Source organism: Meleagris gallopavo, chromosome 15 (genome assembly GCF_905368555.1).
Source record: "Meleagris gallopavo chromosome 15, MGAL_WU_HG_1.1, whole genome shotgun sequence".
In the NCBI taxonomy this organism is placed as follows: Eukaryota; Metazoa; Chordata; class Aves; order Galliformes; family Phasianidae; genus Meleagris; species Meleagris gallopavo.
In genome coordinates, this window is record NC_139418.1 from 17,485,798 (window position 1) to 17,501,186 (window position 15,389).

The following is a 15,389-nucleotide window of genomic DNA, read 5'->3' on the forward strand; positions in this document are numbered from 1 at the left end:
AGTACCTTTGCACTCCCACCCTGGAGATAACTGAGTGCAGTGCCTACAACAAGCTGCTTCCTGCTCGCTGCCATGCAGAGATACTTCAACGGCACCAGGGAAGCGCAGCCCATTTCTCGAGATGGGAATGTCTGGGATGGGCTGCCTGGCAGCATTCTGTGCAGCACAACAGAACAGCCCCACGGATCACCCAGCGCTCAGCTGTGGCAGCTCTGCAAGGAGAGCTGAAGGCGAGGCATGTCCCAGAACCGCCCAGGTGGGTGTCTGCCACCTGAACGGGACATTAACTTCACAGAATTGAAGTGTTTCCCAGCACTCTGTCAAAACAGGATTTTTCACAGCAAACCATTCCCATAAGCTTAATCTAGATGAGCTATTATTGTTATCTGTTGGGAGCTTCTTCTCACTTAATGAATCCGATCACATTCACGTTCTGTCAGTCTCACTTGGCAGAGGCAGCCTGTCACTGGGTGATAAAGCACTGGCTCCGCCAGGCAGCTCCTGGCTTGTGGTCAGACTGCCCTCCACATCACCGTCACTTCAGACTTCAGTGACCCTCACCTGCACCACTGGCACAAAACAGAGCTCCTGGAAACATGGTAGGCGCAAAACAATTGCATCTTGAGACAGGCTTAAAAGCAGAGCTGACGATCGCTCCCTTTGCAGGGGACGCAATGGCTGCACACTTATCCAAAGAGAAGGGGAGGGTTTGGTGAGCAGTATCCAGCTCCTGGGGAAGCGGAGCTAGCAGGGACAGCACCATGGTGTGTTCCTCTCCTGCCAAGTACCACCTGCACCGCCCCACAGACAGCAGCGTTGGGCCCTGCGGTCACTGCCTGCAGCCACAGCTCTGCAGCCAGCAGCAGCACCCAGGGCTGAAAGGGCGGAGGTCTCTTTCTGGGGACGAGTTGCATTATGAGGAGGAAAAAAAGCCGCCTCTTTCTGGCAAATCCTTGCCCATCAGATTTCATCACCTTGTCAATAACTTTACACGTTGTCAGAAACAGATTGCAAGGAAAGAAGGAGGTTTGGTGAGACAGGAGCTCCGCAAAACAGGGAGGAATCGAGAGAACAAAGTGCTGCAGCACGTCGGGATTCAGCTCTGCAGTGGTGCTCCAAACCAGGCCAAGTTTCCTGCCTGGATTCACGATGAACATTTACAGCCAGTTAAGTAGCAGCTGCACATCCATCAAACTCGTTGCATTAGTACCTTGAAAACATAAAAGTCATGAAACAAAGAAGGCAGCTGCAGCGCTCCCTCTGCGAGAGGAACACAGGTGCCAGCCACATCTACTGCAATGAAGGCTCCCTGGTGCCCAGCACCAGTCAACGAGCACAGTGCAACCAGCAGACTTACAAGCTGTGTCAGCGGGAGCACCCGTGGGTGGAGGTCAGAGCACACACATTGAAGAAGACTTCAGCAAACGTTTTCTGCTGCCACAGTGCAGAGGGTTGGGAATGGGCCATTACTGGAGGTTGGGGCAGAAACAGGCAGTGTTGGGAGAAAATGATCAATAGATATAACAAAGTCAAACAAGTACAGCCTATAAACCCAGGTGGCAGCATCAGGTATAACCCAACCTCTGCACCCGTAGCAGGAGGTGGGGCAGGACTGCCAGCACAGGGGGCAAAGGCACCACGAGGATCCCATCCCACAGCCCAGCAGCACCAGGACGGCACAGCACACCCCAACCACAGCTGGCTCTGGCAGCCCAAAGGGAAGCAGAGCTCTCTCAACTAATGGCACAAAGTCTTTAAGAATAGAACTCCAAGCCCCTGCTGGTTTCCAAGGCTGCGTGGGTCCTTGGCAGGTGGAACACGCCAGCCGTGAGCACAGCTTGGAGCCATTTCTGGCAGTTTCTCTAAATCCAGCACAGTGCTTCCCCTTGCCTCCAAGAGATCCCCATCTCACCCACACTGCTCTGCAGCCCCACAGCTGCCAGCAGCTCTGTGGCACCATGCGTTGCCCCTGCAAGGGGATGGGAGCAGAACAAGCAGGTTTGGGTGCAGAACAGGGGAAGAACAAGGGCTGGTGTGAGGATGAGGAGAAAGAAATAGGGATTACAATAAAAGGAAAGAGAAAAGCAACTAAAATTAGCAAAGACAGACAAAAGATGAAAGGGGAGAGGAGAAGAGCTGACTGAAGAAGGGCTCAAACTGTGCCGAAAGCTGTGCAGAGAGATGGCTGCCCATCTTCTCCAGCCCCACTGCCCAGGGCAAGGATCTGCATGACAGCAGCTCTGTGTGGCAGGATGAGGACGCCCTGCAGGCTCTCGAGCAGCTTAAGGAAGTGTGAAATTCCAGCAAAGGATCTATGAATGATGTATAGAATAATGTCATGGTTCTTTAACTTTAGCAACAGATTTACACGGTTATGGAGGCAGGAGGCAAAATGCAATTTGGGGAATAAAATTAACTGAAGTTCCTGAGACTCTGAGCAGAGCAAAAAATAAACTCAAAATCCTCAGCCATGAATGTATCACATTTGCAGCCATCAGCAGTGGAAGAGGTTGGGTGCTGCAGTCCCCCCCACCTGCACTGCCCGCAGCCACACACCCAACCCACAAGAGGACACACCATGAGAACTGCACCCATCTCACCTGAGCAGGGCTGAATTTACAATAACACAATTACAATTAACACAGCAGACACACCTCACTTGCCCTCCTGAATGATTCCAGGGGGAGGCAGTGAATTTTTTCCCCTAGTGAAGAATGGCAAGCAGAACGTTCATGAAAGTTAATTGCAAAGCTGGGTATGCTCAGTTAAGTGCATGGGTACATGAGGTATCAAGAGAAGGCACCAACAACCACTTCCAGCTGTAAGGGCTGCCAAATCCCCTATCCCTTGAGATAGGAGCAATGCTGATGTCTCCTTCTGTCTTTCTGCTTCCTCCTGCAGGTAAGATATCCCTGTTAGAATGGGAGATTTGGCTTCTCGTACAGAAAACCATCGTGCACAGGGCAAGCTGCACTCCAGTCAATTCCAGCTTTTAGAGGAGAAAGGCGAGTCCAAACCCTTAGCAGCCAATGGCCTCGGACAACATGGGTGAGCAGCAGCCCAACGCTTCTCCTATCCCAATGCCATGCAAACCTGTGGGACAGTGGGATTGGGAAGCTGAGGGTGTGGATCAGGACCCTGCTTGCTATCGAACAGACAGCACTGCTACTTGCACCACGGCCGGGTCCTGATGGCAGCCACGAGCAGCAGGAGGATGTGCTGGGGTGTCTGTGGGCAGGGCCCCAAAGGAGCTTCATGCAGAAAGCAAGGGCGGCATTTGGCCCTCAGAACTTAACTTAGCAAGCCTAATTGCATTAACTACCACACAGCCTACTGCTTCATCTGTAATGAGTTTTAGGATTCAGAAGCTCAACATTGCATCTGCAGAAGCAGACTTGCAGGATTCAGCTATTAATAGCCCCTGGTACACACTTAGTTCCAGTGGAGGGACGCAAGGGGGAGGAAACAGCCAGATGGAGATAATGCATTTGGGTGACACAAAGCCAAAAAAAGGCTGATCTGCTTCCCCACCCCTCACACACAGCTCTGCCTTGCAGCAGGGAGCAAACAAAGCATCATGCAATTAACTCATAAACATTCCAATTGGAAAGTTCTTACATTAGATCTAATGCCCAAACACGAGACTTCACTGTCTCCTCCTAAAGCCATGTAAAGATGAGGTAAGGCTGCAAGCTTCCACCCGGCTCCACAGCAGCACTGCCAAGATCTGCCAAGATCAGCACGTACCCTGGAAGGGCTCTAATGGACGCGAATCAGCACATCACTTGTACCGCTCAGGCAAGAAGCCTCATCTCCTTTAAGAGGTGCTCTGACCTCTGCCGGTGTGAGGCTCTGGGTCACCATCGCCGCCGTCGGTGCAGCAGAGAGGTGCCCTGGGCACACGGGTGGCAGCGCTGTCCCTGGGTCACCCCTGGCTGTGAGAGCAGCAAAGCCGTGTCCCGGGGAGGCGAACAGCCCCGGCCGTGAGGCGACCTCTGCATGGCATCACAGGCAGCACCTCAGGGGACTCGAGCAGGTCGTGCCTCAGGTGTTGGCCTTTGGCTGCATTTTTACACAGAAGGAATGCTTCTTTATTACCTCCACGTCTAAGAAACGCTTAACAACCTGTTGCTGTACTTCAGCAGTAATGCCCAGCTGCTGGATTTTGCAGCACTCCTCATGAGAGCGTGGTATCAGTGTCACAGCAGCGTGAGATGGGGTCTGTCCCAGCTGTGGCACAGGAGCTGCTCTGTGCACGAGGAGCGCGCGGCTCAGGGCACCACGCAGCACAACAGCGCGCCCAGCATCGGGCAAGGCTAGCAGAGATGGCTGCTCTGCAGCCTCCCAGGCGCACACACACCTGCTGGCATCAGCTTGAAGGCCCCTCATTGCCACCATGCCTCTGGTACTCTCCTTCCTACCCCTGGGCTGGGTTCTGCTCTGGCACAAGATCATGGCAAATGCAAACATCAGCAGCTCAGAGCATGTCAGCACATTTCCCAGTTCCGCATAATGTCTGGGACCCACAGGCATTGCCATGGGGCTGAGACCCACTGCTATAAGATCCAGCTGTACTCTGTATGGCCGTGGGCTGGGAGCTGCAGGAACCCACGGCCCAGAGATCTGCGGGAGGAAGAGGGACACCTCCAGAGCACAGCCAGAATTCAGCAGCACATCGCTGCTTGGAGACCTGCAGATCCCAATTCACTTCAGTCTCTTCTAACATAATGACTTTTTGCAGAAGATAATTGCTGTGGAGACGCTTGCAAGGATTTTGACGGGCCTATGCAATGACACCTTGGCTTCTTCCAAAGAAACAAGCAAACAAACCAGAGGAACACTAGAACCTGCATTACTTGTATCCTCCAGCTGAGTGTTACCCCTGAGCTGATCCTCACAACCAGAGACAATCTCTCACCTATCACGCCATTCCTGCTAGCCAGAATTATGCAGTAGGGAACCAGCTACAAAGCAGCACTGCCAATGCTGTTATTATAATTAATGACCTGTCAGGCACAATCCAGGTCAAGTTCACTGAGTGACCTCTGAGGAGGGCCCTCAGAAACCTCCTCTCATTCTTCCTGCTCCACCCCAGCACCCAGCAGAGGATCACCGCTCTGGCAGCCAGACAGGCTCAGAGTTCCACCCACCACTGCTTAAGGCTCACCTGCAGAGTAGCTGTGAGCATCCTCCCTCCAACAGCCACCACATCCTCTGCTCAGACAACAGCTACCTGCAGGCAGCTGGGGACTGACTGCAGCATCTGATTTCAGAAGGGTTCATTTCATACTTATCTGCCTGTACGTGCTCAGATAACTCATACTAAAAGTGCGAGATGTTCAGCTCCCTTTAGATTTCAGTAGAGCCTGTGTGAATTAGCAGCCTATGAAAGCACTTCCTGATGTAGGTGGTCGGATGATGACCGTTCCTTTCCTCTGCATAATCCCGTTGTCTGGGTAGAACAAAGTCCAACCACTGCCACAAGGGCCACTTCCCTTCCTCAGGAAGAGCAAAATGTGCTTTATTGCTCCCTGCATCCAGAAAGCTCACCAAAGCTCTGCAGTCCAGGTATCATCCCTACGAACCATCACAGTGTTTCACAACAGCATAGCTCAAAGAGCTTCCCTTACAATGAAAAGACTAAAGAAGAGCAATTCTCTGAGCTGTTCGTAAGGGAGCTGGGAACACGCACAAGTGGCTGCAGAAGCAGCTGGGCTGTTCACTTCTCTACCACAGTTCACAATCCTTGGAACACAGAAACAGTGGACTCCAGCACCACATCACCCCGCAGTGCACCTCCTATGTGCCCAGCATCAGGGCAGTGACAAGAACCAGCCTCACCTCAGCTGCTCAGAGGTCTCAGTAAGGCTAAGCATAGTGCCTGGAGGCAGCGCTCAGCAGCACAGCGGTGACAGGGGCTCCTCACCCACCTCAAAGACACACGAAGCACCGGGCGCTGAGGACACTGCATCTGGCAGCAATGATGAAGGGCCCTGAGGAACCAAAGTTCATTTTCTCCCTGTTCCATGAGGGATGAGCAACCCACACTGCAGCTCTTATGGCATTTCCTGAGGCTATGCCCTGCAGAGCTGCCACATTCCTGCAGCACCTTGCTTAGTGACAGACAGAGGGTTCTTCCAGGAGCTGCACCATGAACACCAGAATACAAGCACTTACTGCTCTGCAACGTATATCTGAGCAAGCTTAATGGCAGCAGCCAGGTGTTAAACAAGCGATAGCTTCCCCCAGACAGCAGTCAGCATCTGGCTGCCATCAGCCTGAGCTCTGCGTTTGGACACATCCATCAGTGCTCACTGCAGACACAGCGAGGCGGAGGGGACGGCTCCTTTGCACTCTCCTGAACTCTGTCCCCTTCTCACCCGGCAATATTTACTAAACCTGCAACTGAAGCCATCAGTCATGCCTGCTAACATTGCTCATCAGCTACTAACTGCAACGAGGCTGCACAGGAATGAATTGTCAATAGCAGGTACTGACATTTGGCCTAACGCTCGTGTTTGTCAGGCTGCTTTTCATCAGTCAGATTACTTTTCCTTTACTCACTGAGCACAACAAAGGGAACACAAGGAAATGCCTCATGATGAACCACAGGGCTGCACAGCTCATTTCAGGAGCAGTGACACAGCCTCACGTGGGCAGGATTGCACCTGGGGACGTGGAGCTCCACTGCCATGGGCTCAGCAGCAGCACCCGGAGCTGCCCGAGAAAGCACTGGGCTGCAGAGTGCTCCATTAAATAACAGCTGGAATACATTTGTCATTAATAGATATATCAATGAGGACCTCTAAATTAAGTATGAAAATGCTAAGATTAAACTTAAAGAAGAATCAAGTCACTTCAAAAGTCTACAAGACTCTGGAACCAATGCACACGCAGCTGAGCTCACTGGACTGACACCAACGTGGTTATTCCACGATACTGCACTCCTCCCGCTCCCACGTTTCCTGGGGAGCGTCAGCACTTTGTTCAGCCTCCACTCCCATAATATTCTCTAAGAAGAGCTGCAAATCTAACCAAACAGCCAACAGATTTTTACACTAAACTACACAATTGTATCAAATCTACTTTGAGGATGCTATCACAGGGTTAACACCCACTCAGGCTTCAGACAATACAGCAGCAATAAATGGTAACATGCACTAAAGAACATGATTTAGATTTTGCTGAGCAGGCTCGGCATCTATAAATCTCAGCACTCTTAATATTTAAAGTTATTATTCCAGTGACAAAATAGACACGAGGGAGATAACAGTCTTTATCTCCATTAATGTTTTATTGTTATTCAGAGAATTTGGACATGGACTGATCCAAGCCAAATCATGGCAGCTTGTTCACATACTTGGGGGGCAGAGATAGTGGTTTTAAGATAGTGTTTTAAGCCCACTCTTTGAGCTGAACCACAGGGCAGAGGAGATCAAAATGGGGGATTACTTGTCTATTTTGGTTTCTGCTTTCTATTTTCATTACCTTTCCATTCAAAGGATCTGCTTTAGCACGGATTTAGGAGAGCAGCACACTGCTGAGCACTGACTGCCTCGCACACACACAAGAGAGCAAACAGTTGTAAAAAGAAACAAAAAGGCTGTGCAGAAGTTCTGCTTGGAAATGGCTCTTTCCTGCAGCCCTGAAGCCCAAGCTCCTGTGATTCCTCTAACCTCCCAGGAGGTTGCAATAAAATGTACCTAACCTACTTGGAGTCTTTCTTTCTTTCTTCCTAAGGTATGTATTGCACCTCAAAGCACATAACATCCTTTGCAAGTTGACCCCAAAACAAAGCGAGCTGAAGCTGCAGTGAGGGTTGGTTTGAACTAGCAGCCTGAAGCAGTAAAAGACTGAAAAGCAACAAAACAGAAAAGCCACAGAAGCCACACAGCCACCTCCCCTGCTCCTGGATCTCCCATGCTGCTGAGGTTGGCACTGCTGGTGCCCAGGCACCCACCCCAGACAGCTGAAAAGAGGTACCACCAATTTGTGCCTTCAGAGCTACCCAAAGGCCAACAGCACAGCACAAAGGGAAACAGTGCTGTTCTCCATCCCTCCATGGCTGCAGCCACTATGGGAGAACAAAATCTTTCAGTCAAAAAATCCATCAAAAGTTTCCCCTCGAGAAATTAGGCTTACAGTAGTACGTAGGAGAAAAATAGCAGCCAGTGCTGGAATGACTGCTCTGAATGAAGATATTGACTTTAATTGTTCAAATTCACCTTTACTGGGGAGGACAGCAGGATGCAAGTTGTGAAAAGCACTTCTGACAATGTATGAACAACATCTCCCATCAGAGCTGCCACACAACTCGTGCCCATTCCACACAGAATTGCACTTCTGGAGCATCTGGGAAATCAGACACTACGGATGGTGCAGGCAGCACGAGGCGCTGACCACCCACTGCCCGAGTGCCCACCTCTGCCTGAACCCGCGGTGCAGGGGCTCCTGCCAGCGAGCAGAGTGGCTCCATCCTCCGGCCACGTCCACCCCTCCCTGCCCCAGCCTGCACATCGACCTCCTGCCCCTCTGTGCTCCTGGCCCAGTTCTGCCACTGCAGGGCCGGGGTGCTGCCAGCACCTGAAGGCACAGCTCTGGGGAGCCGGAAAGAGCGCAGGAGGAGCGCGGGATGCGCTGCCGAGCTCCACAGGGGCACTGGGAGAGGAGGGCACGCGCTGGGTGCTCAGCCTCCAGCTCCAAGCTCCCCCAGCCCAGCCCGGCGTGGCCCCACGCTCCCTGCGGTACCCGTCCCCGTGGCTGCAGCTGGGCTTTGTGCCTGCTCAGCACATCGACATAAGCACTTCCAGCTCCTGGTCGCAGCCACGCAGCCGAGCTGGGGAGGAGCGAGCAGCTGCTATTTTTAACCTGCTTGATCAGCATCCTGCCACGTCAACAGCAGCCTCGGCCCCGCTGTGCTGTTGCTCCACTGCCTCACCTCCACACACCTCTCATAGCCCATGCCAGCCCATCTCCAGCATCTCACACAGCTGGATTTTGGTTTTCAAAGGATCTCTTCCCCCAGCTCCCTGGGAGTGGAATGTCTCTGCTCCAGCCCAGACTTCAAGCCAAGCAGCAGCTGACCATCAGCTTTCATGACCTTGCCCGGTTTCTTCTTGCAGACACTGTTCACAGAGATCTAACGACCCACAAGCTGGGAGCTTCCCAGCTGCGTTCCCCTGTAGGTAACTGCTGCTCTGGGAGGTTTCAGAGGTTTCCCCATCAGAGCTATCACACCTCTGTCCCAGCACAGCCCAGGGAGACCACAGCGCCAACACAGCCCCGGATGCAGCCCGTGGTGTGAGCACTCTGCATCGCTGCAGCCACCCCATCAGTATGGGCCTGAGCCTCAGCATTACCCGCTCCCAGCACTTCCAGTAATCCAGGATTACAGAGTCCCCAAGCAAATCTATTCTCTCATTAATCCACAGATTAGAGCATCCCAAGTCAGCTTTGACGTGGTACCTAGGAATGGCCAAGTCAGGCTCATCCCTTTTGCAGTGACCACAGGATTAGATAGCAGACGTGTCCACAGCCCTGCAGAACAACTGGACCACGTGCAGGGAGAGGTCGGGGAGCCCTACAGTGTCTGTGTATAACTGAAAGCACAAAGGACGGAGTTGTGTAATCAAAGTACTTACGTGATAAAACAACCACTTCAAGGAGGTTCCTGGATTAATAAAATCTCAATCCAGATGATCCCCAGACCGCAATTAACATCATTCATGACAACAAAAATACCTGGTAGCTCTCATCCTGAGCAAGGCACAGGGGAAACACCTCATTTCCTGCTTCTAAGAGGACTATGCATGGATGGAAAAAAGTCACTGTCGCTGCCACAGAGAGCTCTTAGCAAGTGGCCACTGAGAAAGCTTTTAGGCACTCAGCACAGCGAGACTTGGCTCCAGCTGATCCATCCCTGCAGCTCTGTTGGTGCAAGGAGAACGCAGCGGCACCCTATGTCACCTGGTGACCTGAGGGAATGAGTGGCCAGAGGCATCTAGGTTTGGGTGCATGGATTGTTTCTCCCTCCACAAACCAGAACAAAAGAGCCCTGAGGAAGCTGTTCACAATCCAATGCTCCTGGGGCCCATGGGGCAGGGACTGCTATGCACGGAGCACACCTGAACGGGAATGGAGGGTGGCAGAGGAGCTACAGCTGGGAGGAGCGAGATTAAACTGGGAAAAAGAATTGAGTGCTTAATGACAGATTTCTTAATGGCAAATCTATTTGGTTTTGGAAACACAGTTCAGAGCAATTCACTGAAGCACCAGCCAACACCAGCACATGGGTATGCAGGCAGGAGCTGCATCCTCAGCACCCGGCAGAGCTCCAGGGCCACCCCTTGCCCCACAGACATGGCCACGCTGCCAGACAGCAGGGGCACTGCTGGAGGTGCAGCCAAGCGCTGCACTGGGACAGCACCAGTTGGCCAAAGGCAGGAGCCAGGAGTGGCTGCTGCAAGGCCAAGCATTCTGCACAGCTTCCCAAAGTGCCCTGCTGGAAAGTGAGTGTGCCAGGGAAATGCCAGCCAATGCCTCATTGCCTGGTGCAGTGCGTACAGCCGGGCACACACCACACAACGCACACTGCAGACACTCCTCCACAGCTCTCCTGTGTCTGCAGCACGGAGGAGAGAACTCTTCCTCTGGAGCAAGGGAACAGACATTTGGAAAGGAAAGGCACCTGTCAGGCCTTATAGTATTTCCCTGTGTATCATACCAGACCAGCAGTAAAGTATAGCTCCCCAAGAGCTCTACAGCAGGGCTGAGCTACATGGGCTCTCTGCGACTGCAGCCCTGGAGTCCCACAGCAGCACAAAAGGTACAGACAGAGAGGACAGGTGGGCCTTGTCCCACCAACCAGGCACCTGATGGGAGATAAACACACACACACACACCTCCCAGAGCACAGCCCTAGTTCTGCCTCTCATCTGGTGTCCCGTTGGCTGAGCCCTGATGGCCACAGCTCCCATCCCATCCAAACCACAGAGTGCAAGCTCCCGGGCACCAAGCAGAGCAACGCTCCTCCCGGCTGGAAGCATTTGCCCAACTGCAGCCATGGGAAGGGCTCAGAACAGCCAGGTGGCTGGGAGAGCTGCACAACCACGGCTCACAGCCCAGCTGGGGGCTTCAGGAGATGATGCTTTGGGTTGGGCTGCTGGGAACTGCCCAGCTTTGGGGATAGGGGTGTGAGGAGCCCTTCAGCATCTCTAGCAAGCACATCTTGAAGTGGAAGTTATTCAGATGGTTGGTTTATATTCAGGTAGTCTTTATTTGTCCTATTTTTGACTGGGAGCTCAGCAAAATTTCTAATCAAGATGGATTTCTGCAGCAGAACAAAACCACCCAGTGTTCCACACACACAGCACTCACTCTGGGGACGCTGCGAGGCCCTGGGCCACCAACCCTGGGCACTACCCTGGGGAGGACCCTGGGCCGGACCCCCTGGTGGTGTGCACCACATCTCTGAGACTCGATCTTCCCTGGCAGCTAGAGTCGAATTAGCACAACGGGTGCATCTCCTTCATTCGGATACTTCTGAGAGTCACACAAGAACAAGGCACCGAGTGTGTGTTTTTGAAATACCATCCTCACCCTGTATTTGCATAAAAATACCAGACCTATTTAAGTGACACTTCACTAAACCACATTACATAAGCCTATTTACTTCCTCAGCTGACACACCACAGACACCTCCATTTCCAAAACAAGTCTTCGCCCTCCGAGCAGGCTTTGGGAGGATTTTTAACAGAAGGCATGTAATCAACCAGATCACTTTAGGAATACGCTGCTTTTGCACACACGCCAAAAAAAAGGAACATTTTCTTTCATATTTTTTTCCTTTCACACCACACCAGTAAGCCCTACCACTTCAGAGCACACACGGCTTTTTGGGGCAGAGTAACTACAGCTAGAATCGGAAGCAGTGGGTTACCTACAAACATTTCTGTCTATTTCATGTCTATGGAGAGGATTGGTGTAGTTTTCTAGTGCTATTTCCTACACCACTCTGAAAACATCAGCGTACAACTTTGAGAAATTTAGCGTGGATTACCAGACAGACCAGATCTTACCACTGCAACAGCAGGCTAGAAAATCCCCAGCTCTCCGAGTGCCACCGGCTGACCTCACTGCAGGCACAGCTCAGCCCTTCATCCCTCCCAGCCAGGTCACAGCAGGGCAGCCACATTCCATCTGTACGTGCTGCCTGCCACAGTCAGGGCAAGTTCATCCTTCCACAGGCCACAACCAAGGCTGCCTGCCAGGTGGGAGCACAGAGCTCCCCTGCCCCGTGTGCACTGCCCCACTGGAAGCCCTGTCTCGCGTCATCTCACAGACACAGAAACGTCCCCACCTGTGCAGGCAGAGCCAGGCCAGCAGCACAGCCCTGCCCTGTGGATCGAGGCACATGGGGCCGGCACTGGGACACGGTGCCAGGAGCCAGCAGCACTGCAGCATCACTCCACTGCCTCCAGTCCGTCAGCTCTGAGTACTTGCATTTCAGCTACACAAAAGCAGTGCCAGTTTGCACAGGGTCTTCTTGTGTGGCTCATCAGGTATCCAAAGCTTGCAGTTACTATGTTAAGGTGCCATTTTTCCAATAGACAGATTAACTCTCCTTGAGTGATGTCCTGAAGTCACAACATTCCACCAGTTTGGTCCTATGCTATCTTTCTCCAGAGCCTTACAAGAATGAACCAGTAAGGTGAGGAGTGTTTGGCTGCTCACCAAGCAGCTGATCAGCCTGCCCAAGCCCTCTGGTGTGGAGGCTGTTGTCAAAGTTTCCTGTAAGGTGTCATTTCTGACAGGAGAACCAATAACTGCCCAGATGGGGCACTGGGTTTTGTCTCAGAGAAACTGCATTTTCCTCTTGAGGCAGAAAGCAGGAGGGCTGCACCAGTGCTGATCTGTGGCTGGCTGTGCTCCGGCTGCCTGCTTGCCATAGGTGAGCACTTTGCAGCTCACTGTTCAATCCCTGAACTGAGCACAGCCTCATCACCTCCCCTAACCTGGAACCATTACAGGAAATTCACGTCCCAGTGCAGCAGTGGCCAGGGCCCAAGGCTGAGCAAGGGCTATGACCCCATTCATGTCTAACAGGCATCTCCTCACCTCTGTAATACATAAGTCAGAAAGCATGTTTCTTCTTGCAGAGGCTTGTAGTAAGAATAGCCCTGAGACAGCCGTTTAACTCCTGTAACAACAATTACACTCATTTATACTTCCTACCCTACAAGAACAGCTACTGTCCAAGGCTACTTAGAGAAGCGCCTATACAATCCTAAGATAAGGAAGCCTCTTCTGACCCTGTGCCCACCCGCATCCCCCAAGCCTTCCCACTTAGCACAGCAGCCATCAGGAACGCTCGCCTTTGCAGGGCAGCAGCAGCATGAGCGCTTTGTTGCAATCAGGAACTCCTCTGCTCCACATGAGCTCTGCTGACTCCCACAGAAAGGAACAGGCAGTGGGACAACGAGTCCCGTGCTCACCTGGCCCGCACAGCCATACAGCAGCTCCCTGAGGAACGGACACACACCAGTGACACGCACACGCACCAGCGCTCGCGAATCTGCAGGGAGCGGCTCGCTCCTGCTCAGGCACAAACCCGGCTCTAAGCGCTCCTGGCACTGCCCCGTCCCATCGGCCCCGTTTCGGCTCCGCGGCACAGAGACATCCGCTGCCCTTCCCGAGAATCACAGCGACGTCGGGCGGCTCTGGAGCGCGGCGAGGAGAAGGGCAGGGACTCGCGAGCGCTGCAGCACTCCCAGAGCCTTTGCTACAGTTACGAGCTTCTCCGACTCGCATACAACTGCGGAAGCAACACCGGATTGCGGCTCCAGTCCTTGCGGTATCCGCTGAGGTACAGCTCTGACTGACGCCCGAGAGGCTCTCGTACATCCAAGATGTCAGACCTCATCCGCAACGCCGGATCCGGAGAGGGCTGCGGCTGCAGCGTGCGGGCAAGCCGCGATGCTGGTGGAAATGCACCGGGTCCGGCGTTGCTGAGTCACCGGAGCGGGGTAACCGCAGCCCGCACGGCTCTGCGGGGCTCGGCCCGCGCCTCCTCCCGCTCCCCAGCAGCAGCTGCCGCTGCCCGGCTGGACGGCCGCAGTGCCTGGCCCCGGGCGGGCCGAACCGCGCCGGGCTCCGGGGAGATGTCGGGGAGGAGGAGAGAGGTGCCGGCGGCGCGAGGAGAAGCGGGAGGACGGAGGCTGGAGGGGATGCTGCCGGGGGGCGGCCCCCACCTGCCGCCGCCGTCGCCCCCGGGGCGCTCACCTTCCGTCGCATAGCTGTGGTCTCGCAGGAAACTGCTGTTGATCTTGCGGGTCTCAACGTCCTCCTCCATTGACGGCGGGCTGGCGGGCTCGGGGCGTCAGCAGCCGCAGCCGCGGATCCATCATCCCCCCCGCGCCCTGCTCCGCGGCGGCCGGCCGCGAAATGCGGCGGCGTGGGGGGAGCGCAGGGGCGGTGGAGCCGCTGGCTCCTCCCATACGGCACCGCACGGCTCCGCGCCGCGCTGCAGGGCGTGCCCCGCTCCGCCCGCCCCGTCGGGTACGGCGCAGCTCGGGCGGGCGCGGCGGCCCCGGGATGCCCCTACCGCGGCGGAGCTCTCGCCTGGAGAAGAACCGGGACTGGGAACGCGGCCCCGCGCATCCCGAACCGCAGCGCGTTGGCGATCTGACCGCAGGCCCCTTTTCCGGCAGAAGAGGAGCCGCAGCGCGTAAAGAGGCGTCCCGAGCCACGGGGCTGAGCGCGCAGCCAGCAGCGATACGGTGAGCGCCCGGGGCTGCTCCAGGGTGCCTCAGCTGTGGAGAGCCGTCGCGCTGCGGGGCAGTTACGGCTGCGAGGGTCAACGCACGCCGGGGGAGAGATGACACCACCAGGTGAACAGCACAAACGCAGGAACCACCAGGAAACTGAGCGTCCTGCATCTCAGGGAACACTTCCAAAAGGACAGGCTTTGTTCTGGACGTGGCACCTGGTGCACTCCAAAACCAAACAATCACTCTTTGGGTGTGTTTTGAGGGAATAAGCCTTGGCAGTGACTAAGCAGCCGTCAGACACAGAAATACACGAGGGTGATTTCCTGACTCCACCTCTGTTACTTGCTGCATCTGAACTCAGAGGTAGACCTCATACATGGTGTTGATATACAAGATATTCCCAGAAGGGCAGCGATGCGTGCCCTGGGAGCCAGCACGAGGAGGCAGGCACACCTCCACGTCTCACACCAGAGCCACGACTGACCCACAGCTTTCCTTCACCCAATCAATGCCAAAGGAACACGGGCACATGAACACAGCCTGTGTCCTACCTGGGTGCCCACCTCCTGCAGCCCCTCAGTCCCACCACAGAGCACAGCACATCATCAGAGCATAACTGTT

At 54.1% G+C, this 15,389-nt stretch overlaps 1 protein-coding gene across 1 annotated transcript in view; it reads right to left on the minus strand.

Annotated features, from left to right (window-relative positions):
• PPP2R2B (protein phosphatase 2 regulatory subunit Bbeta) overlaps positions 1 to 14,476 on the minus strand; it is a 43,531-nt gene extending 29,055 nt beyond the window's left edge. Inside the window, 1 exon segment of the mRNA XM_085237062.1 lies at positions 14,281 to 14,476. Coding sequence (XP_085093188.1) covers positions 14,281 to 14,350 — 70 coding nt within the window. The 5' untranslated portion in view covers positions 14,351 to 14,476.
• Between the last annotated feature and the right edge of the window lie 913 nt (positions 14,477 to 15,389).